General features: G+C 39.9%; 3 protein-coding genes across 4 annotated transcripts; all 3 read right to left on the reverse strand.

The window, feature by feature from the left end:
- Positions 1 to 388: 388 nt before the first annotated feature.
- senp1 (SUMO specific peptidase 1) lies at positions 389 to 6,836 on the reverse strand. The gene is made up of 18 exons (XM_041048949.1): positions 6,228 to 6,836; positions 5,914 to 5,972; positions 5,624 to 5,805; positions 5,465 to 5,540; positions 5,128 to 5,317; positions 4,845 to 4,989; positions 4,640 to 4,758; positions 4,037 to 4,320; positions 3,853 to 3,916; positions 3,547 to 3,585; positions 3,346 to 3,430; positions 3,102 to 3,242; positions 2,729 to 2,860; positions 2,395 to 2,598; positions 2,224 to 2,303; positions 2,013 to 2,097; positions 1,424 to 1,519; positions 389 to 1,333 (listed from the first exon to the last, which is right to left on the reverse strand). The coding sequence occupies exons 1-18, from the start codon at positions 6,359 to 6,361 to the stop codon at positions 1,271 to 1,273; spliced, it is 2,178 nt and encodes a 725-aa protein (XP_040904883.1). The 5' UTR covers positions 6,362 to 6,836; the 3' UTR covers positions 389 to 1,270.
- Positions 6,837 to 8,600: 1,764 nt separating this feature from the next.
- LOC121188995 (protein lifeguard 2-like) lies at positions 8,601 to 12,606 on the reverse strand. Its single transcript, XM_041048973.1, has 12 exons — positions 12,525 to 12,606; positions 11,185 to 11,275; positions 10,941 to 11,029; positions 10,716 to 10,780; positions 10,555 to 10,608; positions 10,388 to 10,438; positions 10,228 to 10,267; positions 9,861 to 9,898; positions 9,584 to 9,671; positions 9,331 to 9,426; positions 9,186 to 9,239; positions 8,601 to 9,059 (listed from the first exon to the last, which is right to left on the reverse strand). Exons 1-12 carry the CDS (start codon positions 12,537 to 12,539, stop codon positions 8,910 to 8,912), a joined length of 831 nt encoding a protein of 276 aa, XP_040904907.1. The 5' UTR covers positions 12,540 to 12,606; the 3' UTR covers positions 8,601 to 8,909.
- A 740-nt stretch (positions 12,607 to 13,346) lies between these two features.
- Positions 13,347 to 16,883, reverse strand: mfsd5 (major facilitator superfamily domain containing 5). Of its 2 annotated transcripts, none has more exons than XM_041053052.1 (2): positions 16,772 to 16,883; positions 13,347 to 15,657 (listed from the first exon to the last, which is right to left on the reverse strand). In XM_041053052.1, exon 2 carries the CDS (start codon positions 15,574 to 15,576, stop codon positions 14,128 to 14,130), a length of 1,449 nt encoding a protein of 482 aa, XP_040908986.1. In that variant the 5' UTR covers positions 15,577 to 15,657; positions 16,772 to 16,883; the 3' UTR covers positions 13,347 to 14,127. The 2 variants fall into 2 exon arrangements, with proteins under 2 accessions (XP_040908986.1, XP_040908994.1); XM_041053060.1 differs by having other exon boundaries at positions 16,716 to 16,850.
- Positions 16,884 to 18,516: the final 1,633 nt, after the last annotated feature.

Genomic DNA, 18,516 nt, shown 5'->3' on the forward strand with positions numbered 1-18,516 from the left:
TTTTTTTTTTTTTTTTTTATTACACAAGGGACCACTGGCACGTTTTAGCGAGACAACGAACAAAATAGCCCAAGACACGTCCACATTCTCCCATGTTTATCAAATTATCAAATGTGACAGTTTTTATATCAAACCAAACTGATTTTGAGGTAATACACAAAGAACAGTCACAATACATGAGAATTTATCTCTGAAACAGACTTGGATCTAGATAAAAATAGATAGGAAATAGGTTTTTAAAAAAAAGTATATTACACTGTTCAAGAGGCTGTATATGTTTTAAGTATGTACAAAGTTCAAAATATACTGAATATGCCCAAAAATTTGCTGAACTAAAAGAGACTCTGAAATATGCAAAATAGACTTTGAAACTGTTTACAATCTTCTATCAAGTCTAATGAATCTGAAGAAAAAGACAAACCTTTTTTTTTTTTACCCTGCTGTTTTAGGGTGTAACTAAGACCGTTTTTGTTATACTTGCAAGTCAGTGGCAAGGCAAGACAACATTCTGTTTTCATTATAAATCATACTCTGAGGCAATGTCGCATTTGAAGACTTTTGTGCATTTTAATCAAAGAAATTACAAAAATAATCTTGTTTTGGGTGTAATGTTCATATTGTAGGGAAAACAAAACAAAAAAGAAAAGAAAATATGTCTCATGCCCAAAAATACAGAGACAGATCTCGATACCATTCAAATTGTCATGGTAAGGTTAATTTTGCTTTGCACATAACATAACAATCAAACCGACAGTGACAGCAAAATGTAGTATTACTGTTGTTGACAATGCAGCATAATACAAATCTCCCTGTAAGACAAAAACATGTAAACTTTGTGTGTCTGCATCAAACTGAACATTGCAGCTCAGAGTATGGTCTGTAAGTAAGTACAATTGGGATTTGAAAAACAGTTCTGGCTGGGCAATATAAAACGCGCAGTGTTTCAGCTGCTATACTGATGCTCCATAGGTGCATCAAAAAACAAACAAACAAAAAAAACAACAACAACTGGAGAACAGGACTGGGAGGCAGTGCTTGGGTGCTCCAGCAACATCCCATCAGCCAAGATCAGCTGAGGGCTTGATTGGCCTTATAGGATGGAGAGTGGCAGAGCTGGTTCCTGATCTGATGAGCTGGTGTGCAAGTCCCGTACCAGAGCAGGACAGATCCGTCAGCGGACCACGCAGCTGAACGTAGCTCAGCAATAGTCACGGCTCGTGTTTGTAACACCGTGAGCAGACTATACAAGTTCACAATCCTCAGCCTGACATCACAACAGCTTATGGTTCACAATCTCCCAAACCATCCTTCTTCTGAAGTAGGGCATGTGTTTCTGTGAATAAGAAAAGAGAGGTCACGTGAGCCGTTTTTTTAGGACTCTCATGATGATTTCGACTACTTAAATCTTCTTGTTTGCGATTACCTGTGTGAATGTGATTGGCTTGTCTTTGGTAATGTAATCTGCATATTTGCATGTGAACATTCCACAGTCGCTACCATTCATCTGCTGAGGGATTTCCTGAGAGCAGAGGAGGAATAAAAATGTTAATGAACATTTGAAGGTGCGTGTAAACCCTTGATTAACCCACAGTGCAAAATGAAATTAATCATCTGTGACAGTTTAACAGGACTTTTTATTAATTAACTTCTTTTTGTTTTTTTAATTTTGTTAGATTTTGCTTTAAAAATTCACTCTCTATCCCATTTCAGCACTTCCCCTAAAAACAAGCATCAAAAGATGTTGCTGATTGTTAAAACCATTGAGGCAAATTTGTGATATTGGACTATATAAGTAAAATCTGACTTGACTTGAAGCAAGACCTCCGTTTATATTCCAACTCCCTGCTTTGAAACACATGGTGAGTACTCACCTTCACAGTACTTCACAGTTTTTTTGTGTACTGTTACTTTTGAAATGAATGAATACTTATGAAATTCAACACGGCATGACATGGCACACCAATAAAAACAAACTACTTGATGCTCTGAGCCTTGGCATGTGTTGGACTTACATTGCGCTTTTTGCTGTGCAGAGTCCAGCCTGAGGTATCCAGTTCTTTGCCTTTCTTGTCCTTACTCTCCTGCTGCAGGTATTCACTGGAGAAACAAAAATGAATTACTTTCTAATAATGTCAAATGGTTTATAAAAATCTATTTGTAGCAGTTACAGTTGGCTCTCCAAATATACATCCCATTTAACAAACATAAGATACAGGAACTTACAACAATATTTGGCATGCTTCGTCATTGTTTCCTCCCATAGAATCAAAGTACATAATAGCCTTTTTGCGGAAATCCACCACCTGAGAGAAAGAATTGCACAATTTATAATTAAAAAACAAACAAAGAAACTGCTAAATAAATCCCAAGGCTGTTACTTTCATCAAGACTTACAGAGAGGCACCAGTGCACCCCCAAGTGGACAGGAACCAACAGGATGTCTTTAGAAAAGATGTCCATCTTTTTGGTCCAGCGGCGGACAGCAGCGTAGCCACTCCTGCGCAGCTTCGGATAAAAAAAAGTGTTGAATGTATTGACTGATGGCAGGCTGGGGTCCTTGCTGCGCTCGACCAGAAGGTTCATGTAAAAATTGATCACCTGGGAGACAGAGGAGGAAGAGGTTTTTTTTTTTTTCATATTAAAATGTATGTGTAACAAAAAAGGTCAGAGTCCATCTAACGCAAAATGAGTTCACACAGATCTTTGCTAGAAGATGATGTGTACTCACTTCGTCATTCAGCCAGTTGAGGTTACTGAGGGTGTGAAGGTCTTTGCGTGTAAGGCTGAGACCAAAACCTTCACTTAATACTTCATGAGGACTACCTCCTCTCAGCACCCGGTTCACCTCAGCCTCCATTTCCTTAACAGAAAGAAACAGCACAAGTGAGAAAGCAGGAAATATTAACCTAACCCTTACACTCATTACATTTAAAAATGTTCCAAAAATCTTGAGCCTGCAGAAAGAATATCTTGAATTTCTATTTTCATTATTTCCAAAGTAATTATTTTGACCCAAGGAATGAGACAGTGGAAAATACCTATTTGCTCTTAACTTAAGCAGCATAGAGCACTCAACAAAGCCTGAAGGACAACCACCATACCGCTGTAAGTTCAGGGAATTCTGGTTTCTCTTCCAAAGGCCGTGGTTGTTCTGTCACTGGAGTCAAAGGAACCTCCTTCTCCAAAGGAACTCGAACACGGACCTCCACATCAGGGCTGCGTTGCCCCTCTTCAGATAACCGCTGGGAGCCAGTGACAAGATGACACAGGTTAGTGGGATAACAGGAAATCAAGAAACAATGGATATGATACAAAAGGAACCTGAAAGAAAGCTTCAGTGGTCACCTGTCGCAGCAACTGGGCAGCCAGGGCCTCCTGCTCTTCTATGTGTCTCCGTCTTTCTCTTGCCCGAGAGTCGTACATACTAGTTCTACAGTGACAAAAACACACGTTTTCTTTGTGGCTCTATTAAAACATATCAGTGAATATCAGTGAATAATGGATCATTTACTTTATGAATAATGAAATGCACTGGCATGTACTTACAATTCTTTGATCCATAACTCAGCTTGGAAACATGGCACACTGTAAAGACAGAGTAATATGTTAGTATGTATACAGAAAGAGCACTTGAGTTGATGCTAGGCTTTGAAAACTAGTCACTGTTTTGACTCCACCTCACACAGACGTTACACTGTGCATTCATATAAAATCAGATATCTGCATCTCTGATCATGCTTGTACTACATTTAATCATATTGCATAATACATCAATATTAACCACACTGAAATTTAGCTTGTTGTAAAACAATGAAAGGAACAAAACAACAATGACTGAAAACAAATACTAACCTTGAGCTGTCTTGCTTTTTACCCTTTTGCTCATTTACAATAATTACAGAGTCACCATCGTGAGCTACAAGGGAAGACAACAGATTACAACCCGAGAAGAAATACAAAAAGAAGCAAACATTCATTTCACGTATGCCTACCACTTTTACAATACCTATAATAAGTGTACACACAAGTACCTTACCTGATGACTGTGTGTCCTGAGAGGAGTTATCCAGCAGAGCAGATGGTGAGGGAGCTGATGTGAGAGTAGCTGCTCTGCTAGAGCTGAGGTCCATATCCAGAGACCATGTCTGGATCCCTGGCCTGCTGGAGGTCCCCACTGGGCTCGGCAGGTTGCTTGAGCTCTGGCTTGACATCCCTCTTGGGCTGGGTGGGCTGCTGGTTTCCTCTGAAGTTCCTCCTGCTGCTGATCCAGTAGGGGAAGAGAACTGTAGCAGTCTGCGGCTGGTGGTCAGGAAGCTGGTGCTGATGAGAACATGACAGGGGTAAGCAGATGACATTATCTAGATACAGACCACACATAACCAAAGGCTTAAAGGGTTACTGACATGTATTTAAATTTATTTATAAAGCCTGGATGGTAAAAACTTGTTTGATCTGTTATTGTAATGTACACAGAGTGAGCAGCTAACACAAAAACTAGAAGTTTGGATAAAGTTTTACAGTTAAGCTTATTTGCTTCTGGAGCCGCCCACTGGCCTGTGACTGAACAGTGCACTTGCTGCTGTGCTCCCTACTCAGTATCCCTTTACATTTTGCATTAGCATTGTGAATGGATACGTACAAATCTCTGTGTGACCTCACAATAGCATGTGAGCTGCCGTTGTGAAGGAAAGACGACTGACCACCAGAGACCATGGTCAGAAGCTGCCTGTAGACCTCTTTCTCCTCTTCACGAACAGACTGGGCAAACAGAGAACAACCATGATTTCTACAATCCACCAACTAAATTAGAATGAATGTGGTGGCTTTTTGTCCAGCTGTCTGACCTCCTGTGCTGTGCAATAGAGCCGGGTCCGGTGTTTGCGGCTAGACGAGGTGCTGTGTGTTGGGCTCTGCACCACTTTGATGGGAAACGTCTTCTCATACATGCTGGTACAGGAGGTGCTTGTGATACCGGGTCCGCTACAGAAACTGCAGACACAAAATGAGAGTCTGGCAATCAAACATCATCAACTCACAATAGTTTGCACAGTTTAATGATAAATCAGATAACAAGAAAACAGGAAAAGTTATCTTTTCTTGAGGCAAAAACCAAGATGTAAAGACTACCTTGGTATTCCATATGGTCGGAGGTTTAGGGGTCTGCCTAGCCGTGGAGAGTGCAATTTAGGGGTGACAGAGGGTGACAAGTTGACTGAATGCCCATTTGTTTTTGGCACTTCACGATGTGTAGAACTCAAGCACATTTGTCGCCTGCAGACTTTTGATCCCATAATGGACTTCTCATTACGCAACCATTCTAAAGTTGAAGAGAAACAAACACATTTTTAAAAAGCACAGTAATTAACTTCTCTCCAAGAGCTAAAATGACTGCACAAAACCTATGAACCTTGAGGCTAAATTTTATACAAATGTGTTTAAGTCATGCTCAAGTGATAGGTCTTACCAGATTTGGATGTTTTCCACTCCAGAGTTGTTGAGGGAGCAGCAAACGTCTCAGTCAGAGAGTTCCTTTCAGCAATCTTTATCCAAACAAATACAAAACATGTTCAAATAAAAGTTGTTTGATACATTTAAAGTCAGGCTCCTAAAATTCATTCCTTACCGGCCTTCCTGCCCAGGCTGCTGTTGATGTTGAGGGCTGTGGCTCTCCAGGTGGAGGTCCCGGGGAGGCAGGCAGCATATTTCTCAAGGTAGGGCTTACATTGTTCTTCATCCATGTAGCCACACTGGAACTCTGACTCTTAACCCCTTCAGCTGCTATCTTGACTGTGTCAATAAGATCCCCTAGATAAATATGAAACAGATAAGATTGTAACTAGGCTAATACTGTTTTGACGGTATCCTCACTGACACTCGCACAATAAGTAATAGAGTGAGAGATTTTGCAATTACCCATTCGCGATTTCTTTATCATTAAGCCATCTTGGTCGATGTTATGTCCATCTTCCAAACTAGAGGAGAAACAAATTGATGTAAAACACTTGATATCACATTCCATCCATTTCGATAGATCCGATAATAAACATTTTTCTCACATCACAAAACATCGCTGCAACATCGAGTGACCAGCGGAGCAATGAAATGCGGGTTTACAGACACACAGTAAATAACAGTTAACTTCAAAGCAACATAGAGTCCGATAATTCTGTCTCCTTTTAAACACTGTCATTTTCAACACAGGGGCATAACGCTGCTGTAGCTCATACCATTCAAGTGGTCTTTTCCTCCTCATCTGACCATCTCCCGGTGCCTGGTGTGCATCTGAGTGCTCCGCAGCTGGTACACCATTGCGAAGATTGGCAAAGCTCGTTTCTATCCATTCGTAGATTTTATTCAACATGGCTCAAAAGTTTTACAAATAGCGCCGCTGGCTTAAAGATAAAGCGCTATGGCTGCTTTCAGTCTACCTGTCAATACAGTCAAACCAAATTAAGCTAATACGATTCATTCGACTGAGGCGGGTTAGCTGTGGCTGTTTGAAGGGCTAACGCTCCTCACAAATATCATTTTACTTTCCCACGACACGAGCTAACCGTTAGCTAGTTAGCTGAGAATACGCTAGTTGCCTAGCTAACACACTGTGCTAACTACCCTGCTAGCTAACGTTGTTAGCTACACGGCTAATTTATAGAAGTATGTTTAAATTCCAACAGGAATGCCGTAAGTCGCAACCAACTCCTTCGGGAAAACGGCTATCATTTTGAGTCACACCCTAACTCATTTATATATCCTTAACGTGACTTTAAATTGCATATAAACTCGTTGAAGAATAACATCTCCCGCCTCTTCCTCATTTAAAACCACAACATGGCTGAACAGGACGCGCTACCATCGCACACTGTGATTGGATGATTGCATGCTGAGAGTCCGAGTGCACCGCGTATTAACTGGTCGGTTACAGACTGAAGGAGAGCATTTAATGTCACGTCACAGCCGCCGGCACTGTCCAGGGAGCAGAGTTTCATTTCTAACACATGTGGACACTCCTGTTTAACGGCTTCACGCAATAATTTTTACTTTCTGTATATGTGTCTGTCGCAAAGACACAAACAAAGATACTCGAGGAAGATCAGCCCTTCTTGTCTGCTCTGATTTTCTAATCACAATTTGAGATAGATAGATAAATAAATGTCTGTGCCTAATTAAATTGGCAGAAAAAAATGCAAACCAAATGCCAAACAATACATGTAAAGAAATAAATTGATTACATTTAAAAATAAATTAAAATAAAACAAAAATATATACTGAGCTAACCACTAATTTTGGGGAAGTATTTCAAAACCAGAACTATGGTCCCAAAACAAACACAGGCCAAGTGATTTTCTAATAAAAGAACATTCTGAATATTTAGAGACACCTACAGTAAGACACCTCCACAATACTAAAATGCATACTGTTAAAAATGTAAACTGAACTTAAGCTCTGGTTTGTACTGTCTTGCTGGAAATAGCCATATTTTTGTAATTTTCCTAAATGAATTTCTTACATGGAGTTTCACACAAACTTCCCTCTAAATGTGAAGTTAATACAGATCTGTCATCACATAATTTATTAAATCAGAATGAACCACTAGGCACACTCATACACATTCACCCTTTAATAGATGAATACAGTAACACCAATACTACAGTGAAATACTGTTAAAACAATATACTTCTGCATCTATTTCATCAAATAAAAGGTAATCAAAGGCCACTTTAGAAGACTTATAAATTCATGCCAAGCTTTAAACTCACCATTTATCATTTATCGCACACTTTCTGAAATATATCATTGTCATAAAAAAATAAACTTCAAATGTCATGAAATATAGCATTCAAGTCCTTCCACAAATGCAAGTCTTATCAAAAGTCACAGTAAATCCATGCATGTATGGCACTGTCATGTTCATTTTTAATTATCGTGTCACCACTTCAAACCAACTATATCAGTTTAAATAATATTAGGATCAAAAACTATAATGGCAACAATCACGCTTTGCTTAGATTAAATTGTTTGTCATGAAAATTTGGTCTAAATAATCTTCATTCCAAAGATTTCAGGTTCAAACACACATTAGACCAGTGACACTCTAATAATAAACTCAGAAACAATATGAATGCAATAAATGACAGCTTCATACTTAAATGAAGCAAAGCTCAACATATTGACCATACAGTATACTGTAAGTAACAAATCAAGGCAGAGGTGAGTAGCAACATCTCAAATCCAACAAATAATTGTCATTCAAAAGCCAGAAAAATATATCACCTACTCTCAAACTGTTAACAGTTAACTGAAAACACAGAAAAAGTCTTTAAATCTTTTTATAAGTCACTTTTGTGCTTTCAGCAACTACATCAACACCCACAGCAATAGTCCAGTAATGGGATTACTGTACTTGGCATATTCAGGGCTATTTTAAGAGTCATGCATAATGTAGTGTTGATGAAATACCTCCTAAAGAGCATTAACATCTATTGTTTCCACAAAATTTGTGATACCAATGCAAGCATGGATATAAGACACCCATACAGCTTCATATGGAAACTCACAGAATGGTTTTATCTATGTCAAATGGAGCAAGATCACAGACCACTGAATGACTCTGGCTGGTAAAGCTAGTAAGCTAATCCCATAATGTGGTAAGGGGTCCCAAACATGCTAGAGAGGAGGGAAAGGCTACAGACATCTTGTGTGTGAATACTGACATACGTCTATGTACGTGTGTAGCTGTACAAGAGATTCACAAAGTATTTGTGACCTTGTCAGTATCAGGCAAAAAAAATAAAGCAGCTGGAAGCATGGTCACCACAGTCACCAAAATTTGAAAAGACTCTTATCATGTCTGCCTATGTTTCCATACTGATGCATCCCTTCTCTGTAGGTCAGAAATTTGGTGTGATGGTTTAATCTCGTTTTGTTCCAAAAATTTGGAGGAAGAAGGAGAAGATATAGATGATATCTAGGTAGATGTTGAGAGTGGCGAAGACATATTCCTCTGGACTCATGGTGTACCTCTTGTTCCCCATGAGGAGTTGGGTGTCAAACGCCAAAAACTGCAACAGAAAATAAAAATAAAACAGCAGTAAGACATCTTTTGGTTTGTTTCTGATTCTGACAGTCAGCACTGTATGATGTTTTCTCCTTATAATGGCTTGAAAGTGTCTGATCTTCTCTCTTACCATTGTAAATAGTATGGCTCCCAAGACAGCAAAGATGGCATCCAACCATGGTACCTAAATGGCAATAATGACTTGATTAGATGGGATTCCAGTATTTAGATCACCCTGTGAAAGGACTTAGAGTTGAGCCTGCATTTGTTCTTACATATTGAAAGGGAAGGACAAGTGCCAGCACCAGGCCAGAGATGAACATGACCATGCAGAAGACGAAGAGCACACCTTGGTATGATGTCACATCAAACTGTATGGAGAAAGCACATGAAATCCAACCAAAGTATTTTAATCCAACAGTGTAAAAAGCTGACTCACACAAATTTGATTTTCCTTCCCAATTCAAGAATACTGTATGTCAGATAAAACATAAAAGTACAGGAAAGGAGAAAGATACTTTTTCTCACCTTAGTTTGGAAGCTGAAGACTGTGACCAGGAGACAAACAGCTGCTGTGATTCCCAAGCACATCACCACTGACTTGGTGTTATAGAAACTATTAAAACAAAAAATACAAACAAAAAAAACATGCAAAACTCACTGAACAAGTTTCAGACTATAACAAATATATTAAAAAATACAGCACTGACCACTCAGAGAGTCTGGAGAAGGAAAGCCACAGTGGGATACAATGTAAAGTAAAATAATACAATCACATAAAGCAGTGAGCAAACATGACGCATACCTGGACAACATCCCTGTCATGTAGGAGAGGGAGAGGGTCTGTAACAAGACATATGATTGTCACGTGAAAATGCAGAAATGTATTCAAATCTTACTCCACTTCAGGAAAGTCAGGAATGGACAGCATTCCTTTTTACAAAATATTTTTATAAATTTGTTTTAGATCATTATTAACTATCAACTCACAATCATTTGTGGGCTGAAAATTACACATTAAAAAATATTATTCATACATGAATGTACTGTTTCTAAACCTTAGTCTGTAGCTTTGATTTGAAAACACTGGTCATCTGATAAAAAACAGAAAATTCAGTCCATATATGCATATATGTATGTATGTTAAAAACATAAACCATCAGCCTACTTACAAAGATGGCAAGAAGAATCAGATTCCATGGAAACTGTCTCCTGTAGGAGTGGGGAAAGAGAATTTCAATATTGTAGGTGGTTTATGTTTTTTTTTTTTAAATTTATTTCAGTCATTTATTTTTGATGATGTGCATTGAAGTTTCAGAACTTTTAACTGACCTTGGTGCAGAGCAGCAAGACAGGGTGAGATAGGTGACAAAGAACACAGCACTGTTAAATGGAAACAATGTTAGATATGTTGTTAGGCAGAAGTGATACAAAGCAAACATATACAGAGAAATTGTGCATGTACTGCTGATTTGAGACTGACTGAACTTGTTACTTACTAAGAGGCCCAGTACCACCCAGGGTTGGTTTGAATGTAGTCCTTCACAGGGTCACTGAAAGTAGAGTAGTTTCAAGTAAGCACACTGTCCAGTGAATTTTATCAGGATTATTTGTTCAGAAATGTTAAACATGAGAGAAAACTGAAAAAGTTTGGTCTCACCAGAAGGTGAAAAGAGCCACAATAGCAAGAGTGACCAAAAGCTGGATCATCAAAATGGTGTACACCTAAAAGAAAGCAAGTTTGAGTGAAAAAAGACCGAATAGTTGTACGTGTACTGGTATGTATTAAAGTTTAACAATGTTCAGTTGAGGTAAATTATTTGTGATACACAGAAATGACAACAGAGTAATATTGTAATCAGTGTGGTGATAAAGCTTTTGATACCTTACGGATGAAGACCCTCCTGATGTTGCGATCATCCCAGGTGAACTCTGTGAGCATCTCCACGTCATTGTAGCAAGGAGCACTGGTGCCTGGAGGAAGACAGGAATTTATTTAAGACTCGCATGTTTTAGCCTATATGCACTAATGTAGTCCCAATCACTTGCATTCCATCTCAAAACATGATCAACTTTGTCAAATCTATTTGCTAAAAATAATGACAGATGAACTTAAGGTGTCATCGTACCTGCAGTGGCTTCCTCATAACTGGGAGGAGCTGGTGCCACCAAGGCCTCTCCACTGGAGGAGCCATTGGAGGTCTTGTTTGCAAGTGACAGCTGATAGCACAAAAGTTGAACAATTTGTTATCTACATATCAGTTGAATTTTCAGCTGCTCATTCATACACAGTTAACCACCTCCAGCACTTCAACTGACATTTAAACTGCTCCGCTTTAACTGACAGTTGTTTGTGTTTTTTTGCTTCAACTGAAACTTCAACTCATAGCAGTGATAGCCTAACCTTTAGCTTTTAAGAATTGACACTTCAACAGATACACCGACTGCTTCATCTTTGTAACCCTAACACTTTTCATGCAACACATTAACTTTTAATCTGCTTATGTTGTTTATAACTGTAATTATAGTGTTTTGCATTAGAGGTTTGGTTTCTTTGGTTTGACACAGAGCCTACTGATATACAGTAGACAGGCAACAGTTAGTTTGTGCCTGTCATATATTAAGCACATATTTGGGTCACAGACAAGGCTGGATTAGAACCCAGTCCCAAAGTCCCAGGTTTACTTCATAACCATTTGGGTCTACACATATGGGATGGATAAATTAAAAAAAAAGTACCACTTAAGTAGGCGGGTCCCCCACTCTCCATCTGCTGGTGTTTGCCCCAGGGCCCCGTAAGAGGCTAACCATGTCACAGAGAATTGATATCTCTTAAAGATAATTAACCTGGCGGTGTTTGAAAAACCCAGAAGGTCGTTTAAAAACACTAACCGCTCCTCTTAGAGGAGGCTATTTAAAGTATTCAAAGACTGTTCCAGCCATCTAGATGGATATGAGAGGCACAAACTGGGACCACAGTAAAGTTAAATAGCACGCTTTACCAGAGCTACAGAAGGACGTGCGTTGTCATGGTGACGCAACGTGGTAACACAACCGGTGACGCATTTCACTCACATAAACTCAGGTAACACTGAACAGCTTAGCATTATACAGAACACACACACAAAAAAAACACCGTATTAGCATAAAAGGTAAAAAACAAACAACTAGATTAAGATGTCCTGCGGGATTTTGTGGCCAAAAAATAAAATGCTGCAGGACACAAAACCACAGCCATTAACGCACGACTGAAATATTAGTTAACATTTTTCAGATACATTTTTCATAAAAAAATAGACAACGCATGGTGGTATTGACAGCTTACTAGCCCGCATTACCAAACATTTGACAATAGTGACACTAAAGGGATGGAGTAGAGGTACTCCTATCAACTGTTAAATAATAATCTAGGCCACATACGTAAATTACACAATGAAGATTAACTGAATGGCATAAAGCAAACTCATACCTTGCCCTGTGTCATGATGCCTGTCTGTCCTTCTGCAGTAGGTTGACCTGTTTTGTGTGCCAGCCAGTCAATGGGACTCTGGTGTCTCCTTTCTTGAGTCTGTGGCTCTTGCAGAGTCAGACTAAAGACTGACAGTTGTGAGAATGGACCTCGGACTGCTAGTGCTGTTTCTGCCTGCTCAGACTGAACACTGTGACGATATAGTGATGTAATCCCAAAACAACGCAGTTAAGACTCGTGCAGATACCCCCTCCCTCACCCACAGACGGATGTTCTAGCAGCATCCAGGTGAAGCTGCACCATAGAGAAAAGCTGGGACTGTACCACAGCGCAGGGAAAAAAGGGGGAGGATGGATGCCTGCATGATGCGTTTTGAGGAGAAAAGTCCAGAGAAATCTGGAAATATGGTCTGCAGCAAAAAGTAGGAAAGAGGGGCTACAGGGGCTAAAATATTAATAGATTCGCATTTACAACTATAATCAATGCTAGTGATCAATATTTCCTGTTAGTATAAACTGTCATCTTGCATTTGAATTACCCGAAACACAAGTGCCTTTTTTCAGTAAAGGTGAGCAATTCACTTAACTTTCAAATTGACTATTCCCTACTGTATTTATAATTGGTGCAAAATGAGACTTTAATCCAAAGGGGTTTTGTTAATTTGTACATCTACCCTTTAAAAATGTGGTAAATTAAAAACATCTAATATTGCACTATATTGGATTATTTGGAAACCCCACCTGATACAGCAGAATAAATACCATAAACATCACTAGATCACAAAGTGGAAATTCTGATGAAAGATAGAAATATTCATTATGTACAATATGAACTTTTATTTAAAAGTGCAAAGAACAGAGACATGTTAAGACAATACCAAGAAAATATCCTGTAGACGGTGCAGAAAGAGTATTCAAAGTAAAACTGACCTACAGTAGATTGCTCTTTTTAATAAAAAATACGGATATTCAAAAACAAACAAACCAACATACAGAAATCAAAGTACTGTGCAAGAACTATTGCACAACCTGACATTCAGATGCTCATCCACATGCTAGTTATGACCTTAATTCTCTGGATATTCATTCAAGTGACTGTAAATTAATGTCTTTTCATGTGCATTTTTAAACATTTGATGAAACCTCAGAATTACTGATCCCCAAGCGGCTACTGACAGATAAAATTAATTACAGCCCGTCAAACACATCATCCCACCTCCCTGTAGCTGAAAAATGATGAGGCAATAACATGTTAAGTGAAATAATTTCTGGAATGATACAGTGGTTTTGGACATGGCTGACAAATTTCCAGCAATTTACTTGACAAATGAAGGTAGATATGGCCATGTTCCCAAAGCAACCCTACACAGACAGAATTCATAAAAGTTTCTCCCAAAAAACAAGTAACAAGAAAAACACATAAAATAAAAATTTAATTGAATTTTAATCTACCAAAAACCAAATTTTCTTCATTGATGCATTTGGCAAAATGTAGACTTCTGACTACTCTGGTCGACCACATGAAGTTTCCACTTTCAGTCACAAAAAACTGGTATAACACATTTCAGACCAGTAAAGTACAAATGGATATGTGGCCCATCTCCTCAGTACATCTCCCCCTCCCCTCTGGTTCCCTCCAGTCTCAAGTCTGTGTCGTTTCTGCCCAAAGTGAACAGACTAACGACAGACATCAAAGCTGCCAGCATCATGACGGCACAACCTCCAAACATATGTCTGGTGCCGCTGCCACCTTCTCCTCCACCTGTTCCTGATACCTCTCCGTGGAGGGCCAGAAGCCCTAAGCAGGCCAGCAGGTGCAGAGGCAGCCGGAACCAGGACAGCACACCAGCCCGCTTCTCCTCTGGGATAACCCTGCCCTGGAGAAAGCTGACTGCTGGGAAGTACAGGCCACAGGCCAGCTCAAGCAGCAGGAAGGCCAGAAAGGATTCATTAGGTCTTGGCTGGCCTGGGGCAGTGGAAAAGGTGAGCATGAAGAGAGAGAAGAAAGCCATCAGCACAGCCAGGCAGAGTACGTGGCCAGGCTGCAGACGGTAACGAGTGGAGGTGGCTAGGCGGTACAGCAAGGAGCCAGCCATGCTGGCAGCCATTAGGCAAGAGAAAACTATTCCTAGAGGAGGTCCGTGTGGGTCCAGTACTGGGGTCCACAGGAACACAAAAATGTAGAGGACACTTTCAAACAGAGCCTGCACTCCACCCAAGAGCATGACTCTCCTGTCTGAAAGCAGGCAGCGCAGCCCCTCATGGCAGCTGCGTGAGAACCGGGCCTTCGCAGACAAACGGGTCACACCTCCGTTTGGAGTGCCAAGAAGAAGTGTCTGTTTGTCACCTTCAGAACCTCCTTCCGCCTCTTCCTTACCCCAGTCTGTTAGCACCAGCCAGCCACAACACACCAGGCAGGGGACAGCCAGGAGAAAGGGAGCCACTGGCCCAAGGTGGAGCCACTCAGCCAGCAAGTTAGCCACCAGCCCTGCTCCAACAGCGAGCCCATGGTTCCAGGTAGCAGCTTTGGTGAAGGTGCTGGGAATCCACTCCTTGGGAAAATCATGGACGTCTACATGTCGGTGCACGTACCAAGCTTCAAATGAGGTGGTGAGTAGGGATGTGGACAGACCCCCCAGGACACGGCCCACAATCAAAACAAAGTAGTCTCTGGACAGCTTTGTGAGACAACAAGCCGAGTAGGACAGGCAGAAGAGAAGACATGTCTGTCTGCGGCCCAAGGCCTGAGGGAGCCAGGCTGAAAAGGGAGCAAACAAAACACAGGAAGCCAGGCCACACACATATAAGATGGCTATTTGGGATTCCAGGAAGCTGTAGTGACGGTAAAGTTTGTAGAGGTAAGGACCCTGGAGCCAGTCTGCCCACAAAGCCAAAAGGTATGCCCGGAGGAATATACTCTGGAAGCGACGGAAGGCTGGGTTGGCTACAGCAGTAGGAGTAGACTGAGGTGGGGTGAGGCGGCGTGCTGTGAGCTCAAGGGCAACACACAGGGCAAGCAGGAAAATGATGGCAAGATACGCTGTCACCAACATGGTGATATAAATTGCACCCACTTGAGGTCAAACCTGAGGTGTTGGGGTGTTTTCAACTCTTTTCTTTCTGTTTCTCAGCACCTGTGAAGAGACAAGGTGAATAAGGAGCATTTACAGATAGAAGAACGATGTTGAAAATAGCTTCTGATTTGGCAGTTAAGGGCAAAGTTAGGGGAAAGAGTGTTAACACATCCTACTTAAAGCCTTAACCCACTTTCAGATCTGTGAAACCTTAATTTTATTTGTGAAAGGACAATCTTTCTCTATAACAGATAGACAAGTAGATAGAGTATTTTATTAAACCCAAAGGGAAATTGCAGTGTTGCAACATCCATTTCACATAAATCACAAAAACAATAAGGTAGGTAAACAATGTAATGAATTGATAAATTATATACAATAACTAAATAGGCTAAATAAAAAAAATAATAAACGAAATAAACAAATATAGAAATTAATATTGAAAACATTACATATCATTAGAGACTAAGAATAGACCCAGGTATCCTATGTCTTGAATATACACTGTAGAAAGGTGGCAATACAATGTACTATAATATACTGCACATGAGCGGAAATATAAAGCTGCACAGACCTTGAATCGTCAGATTTATCTGATATATACAATCGATGTGATACATAATGTGATAAAGAAAAAGTTCGGGTGAGCAGCCTGTCCTGTCACAAGGATAAACCATCCTGTCAGAGGAGAATCATTGGACAGAGCGGTGGCAGCTGGCGGGTATGGCCTCCACTAGACTCTACTTAGGGTAAGTCTGAGTATGGCGGTCTTAGATCCAGACCTGGCCCGATGTGGTGTGCGAGAAGCGTCATGGTAGAGGTAAGGTTACCGCTGGATGAGTTAGAGTTAGTGGTTCGACTTGTTAATTCGTTGACGACTTGGCTAATAAGCTCTACTTTAAGAAATACGTTTACTTAACAAAACGGCATTAACTACTTATGTTAGTATATGGTTAGTTTTACCTGCATTAATCGCTTAAATACTGATTCGTGACCGATAATTTAACTTTAACAAGTATCAAATTTATACCTCTCAGATGTACCTTCATGCTATTGCTACTTAGCTCACGCTAGCCTACAAGCGAACCTGATACTGAAATAAAATAGTTGTAACTTACGCCATTATCCTATTTGTTTTCCACTGCAATGGATCATGCTGTTTGCTGTATCTTACCGTGTCGTTTGACAGCTGTCCCATATTAATGACACGGCGCAGAAAGTGATAACATTAAACTTGGCTAGCTAAGTGAGAGTGCCGGATACAGCTAGCAAGTGTGTCATTATTAGAAAGCAGACCGTTCACTTCCGTGATCCGGCATCTACCATTTTACCACGAGGTGGCGCTCCTGCTTTGTTTTTTCTATTACAGGGGTAAGAGAAAGTAGTTGAATGTTCCCAGACTCCTCATTTTGCAGCCTTCTGAGAGGGGCAGCTCAGTCTGTTGGAGTTTATTTATTTACAAAATTTTGTTATTTTAGGTAAGTATGCGCTGTAGTTTTCCCATGTTTTCTCATTAAATCGACAGACTCCAAAATGTATGGGTGTATACATCATACTATAATGGCAAATAACTATGTAGTTGTAAGATGTCTAACTTCTAGCAATGAATGCAGTCACCCTTTTAGGAGACTCTTAATTGCACAAAGAATATAAACTTAAGTATTAGATAATAACACTGCATCTTTCAGTTGCATTGCACATTTTTCAGATCCACAGGGGCCTAACTACTCAGCTCATCTTCCTCTTAATTTGCCTGAATGGACACAAAAGAACGACACATAAGCAGAATAATACATAATTTGAACTTTATATCATTATATCATTTCTATTTAGGAAGAAAGATTTACAAAATGTACAAGATGTGCTCGATCAGCCATAATCAAACAAGCAAACAGTGAGAAGACCAATCAAATAAGATCTCTCACCCAAAAATATCTCTTGTGTTTGTATGACAAACATTGGGGGCAGAGGAAGGGTGCATGTGGAGTGAGTGCTGGTGATTTCAGGGATTATGCTGGTTGGTTACATCATCTGATAGCAGGAAGTGTATCTAAGCTGTCTGAGAATCCCTACAAGATATTCTCCAGTGAAAAGCCCCCTTGGCATGGCCAAACCCCCACCTATTACAGGAAGGTCAGTACATTCTTCTTTACACCAAACTAATCTGTCCAGTCACTGATACATGGACACTGGGGTAAAATAATATTTACAGCAACAAAAATAAACAAAGGAACTACAAAACCCAACATGCATGGAGCGTCTCCATCTGTCCAGATGCAATACAATATATGCAGACACAATGTTTCTGTGAAATCATATAAAATGTCAATGACTAATGGAGTTGGCATATTCACACCCGAGGTGTGCCAAATGTTATGTGGAAGATTAGTCAAAAATAGTAAGAGACAGAATGCATCCCATTGTGTACAAGTGACACATTAAAATAGTGGTCTCATTCCAGTGCTAATGCAGATGGTATGTTTGTGAAACAGTGATACACAATTACCTTAATATTTCAGATTTTGCTATGTATTATTTACAGGTTCCCTTTTTCTTAAACACAAACTGACACACGGTCAATCATCACTAATGGTCCCTAAAAACTCTTTAGATCTACAATATCTGTCTTTCAGTTGCTCCTTAGTGATGGTCTGTTGATACTGTACGACTTAAGGAATAAACAAAAGTGAACTGGCTTTTATTCTTAAGTACACTGGATATAATGAGCAAATGCACAAATGATCTGTCCAAAAGGGTAATAGTAACTCTACACAATTATTATTATTGTTTTTTTTAATGGAACATTGTCTTTCAAGTGGTGTTGAGGTTTATGTGTACATGAGTTTGTATGTTCATGTTTATTTGTCCCAAAACATGGCATGAATTTCAATGGTGAATCAAAAATATGTTCGCCACTGC

The sequence above is a fragment of the Toxotes jaculatrix genome, chromosome 2, assembly GCF_017976425.1.
Source record: "Toxotes jaculatrix isolate fToxJac2 chromosome 2, fToxJac2.pri, whole genome shotgun sequence".
Lineage (NCBI taxonomy): Eukaryota > Metazoa > Chordata > Actinopteri > Toxotidae > Toxotes > Toxotes jaculatrix.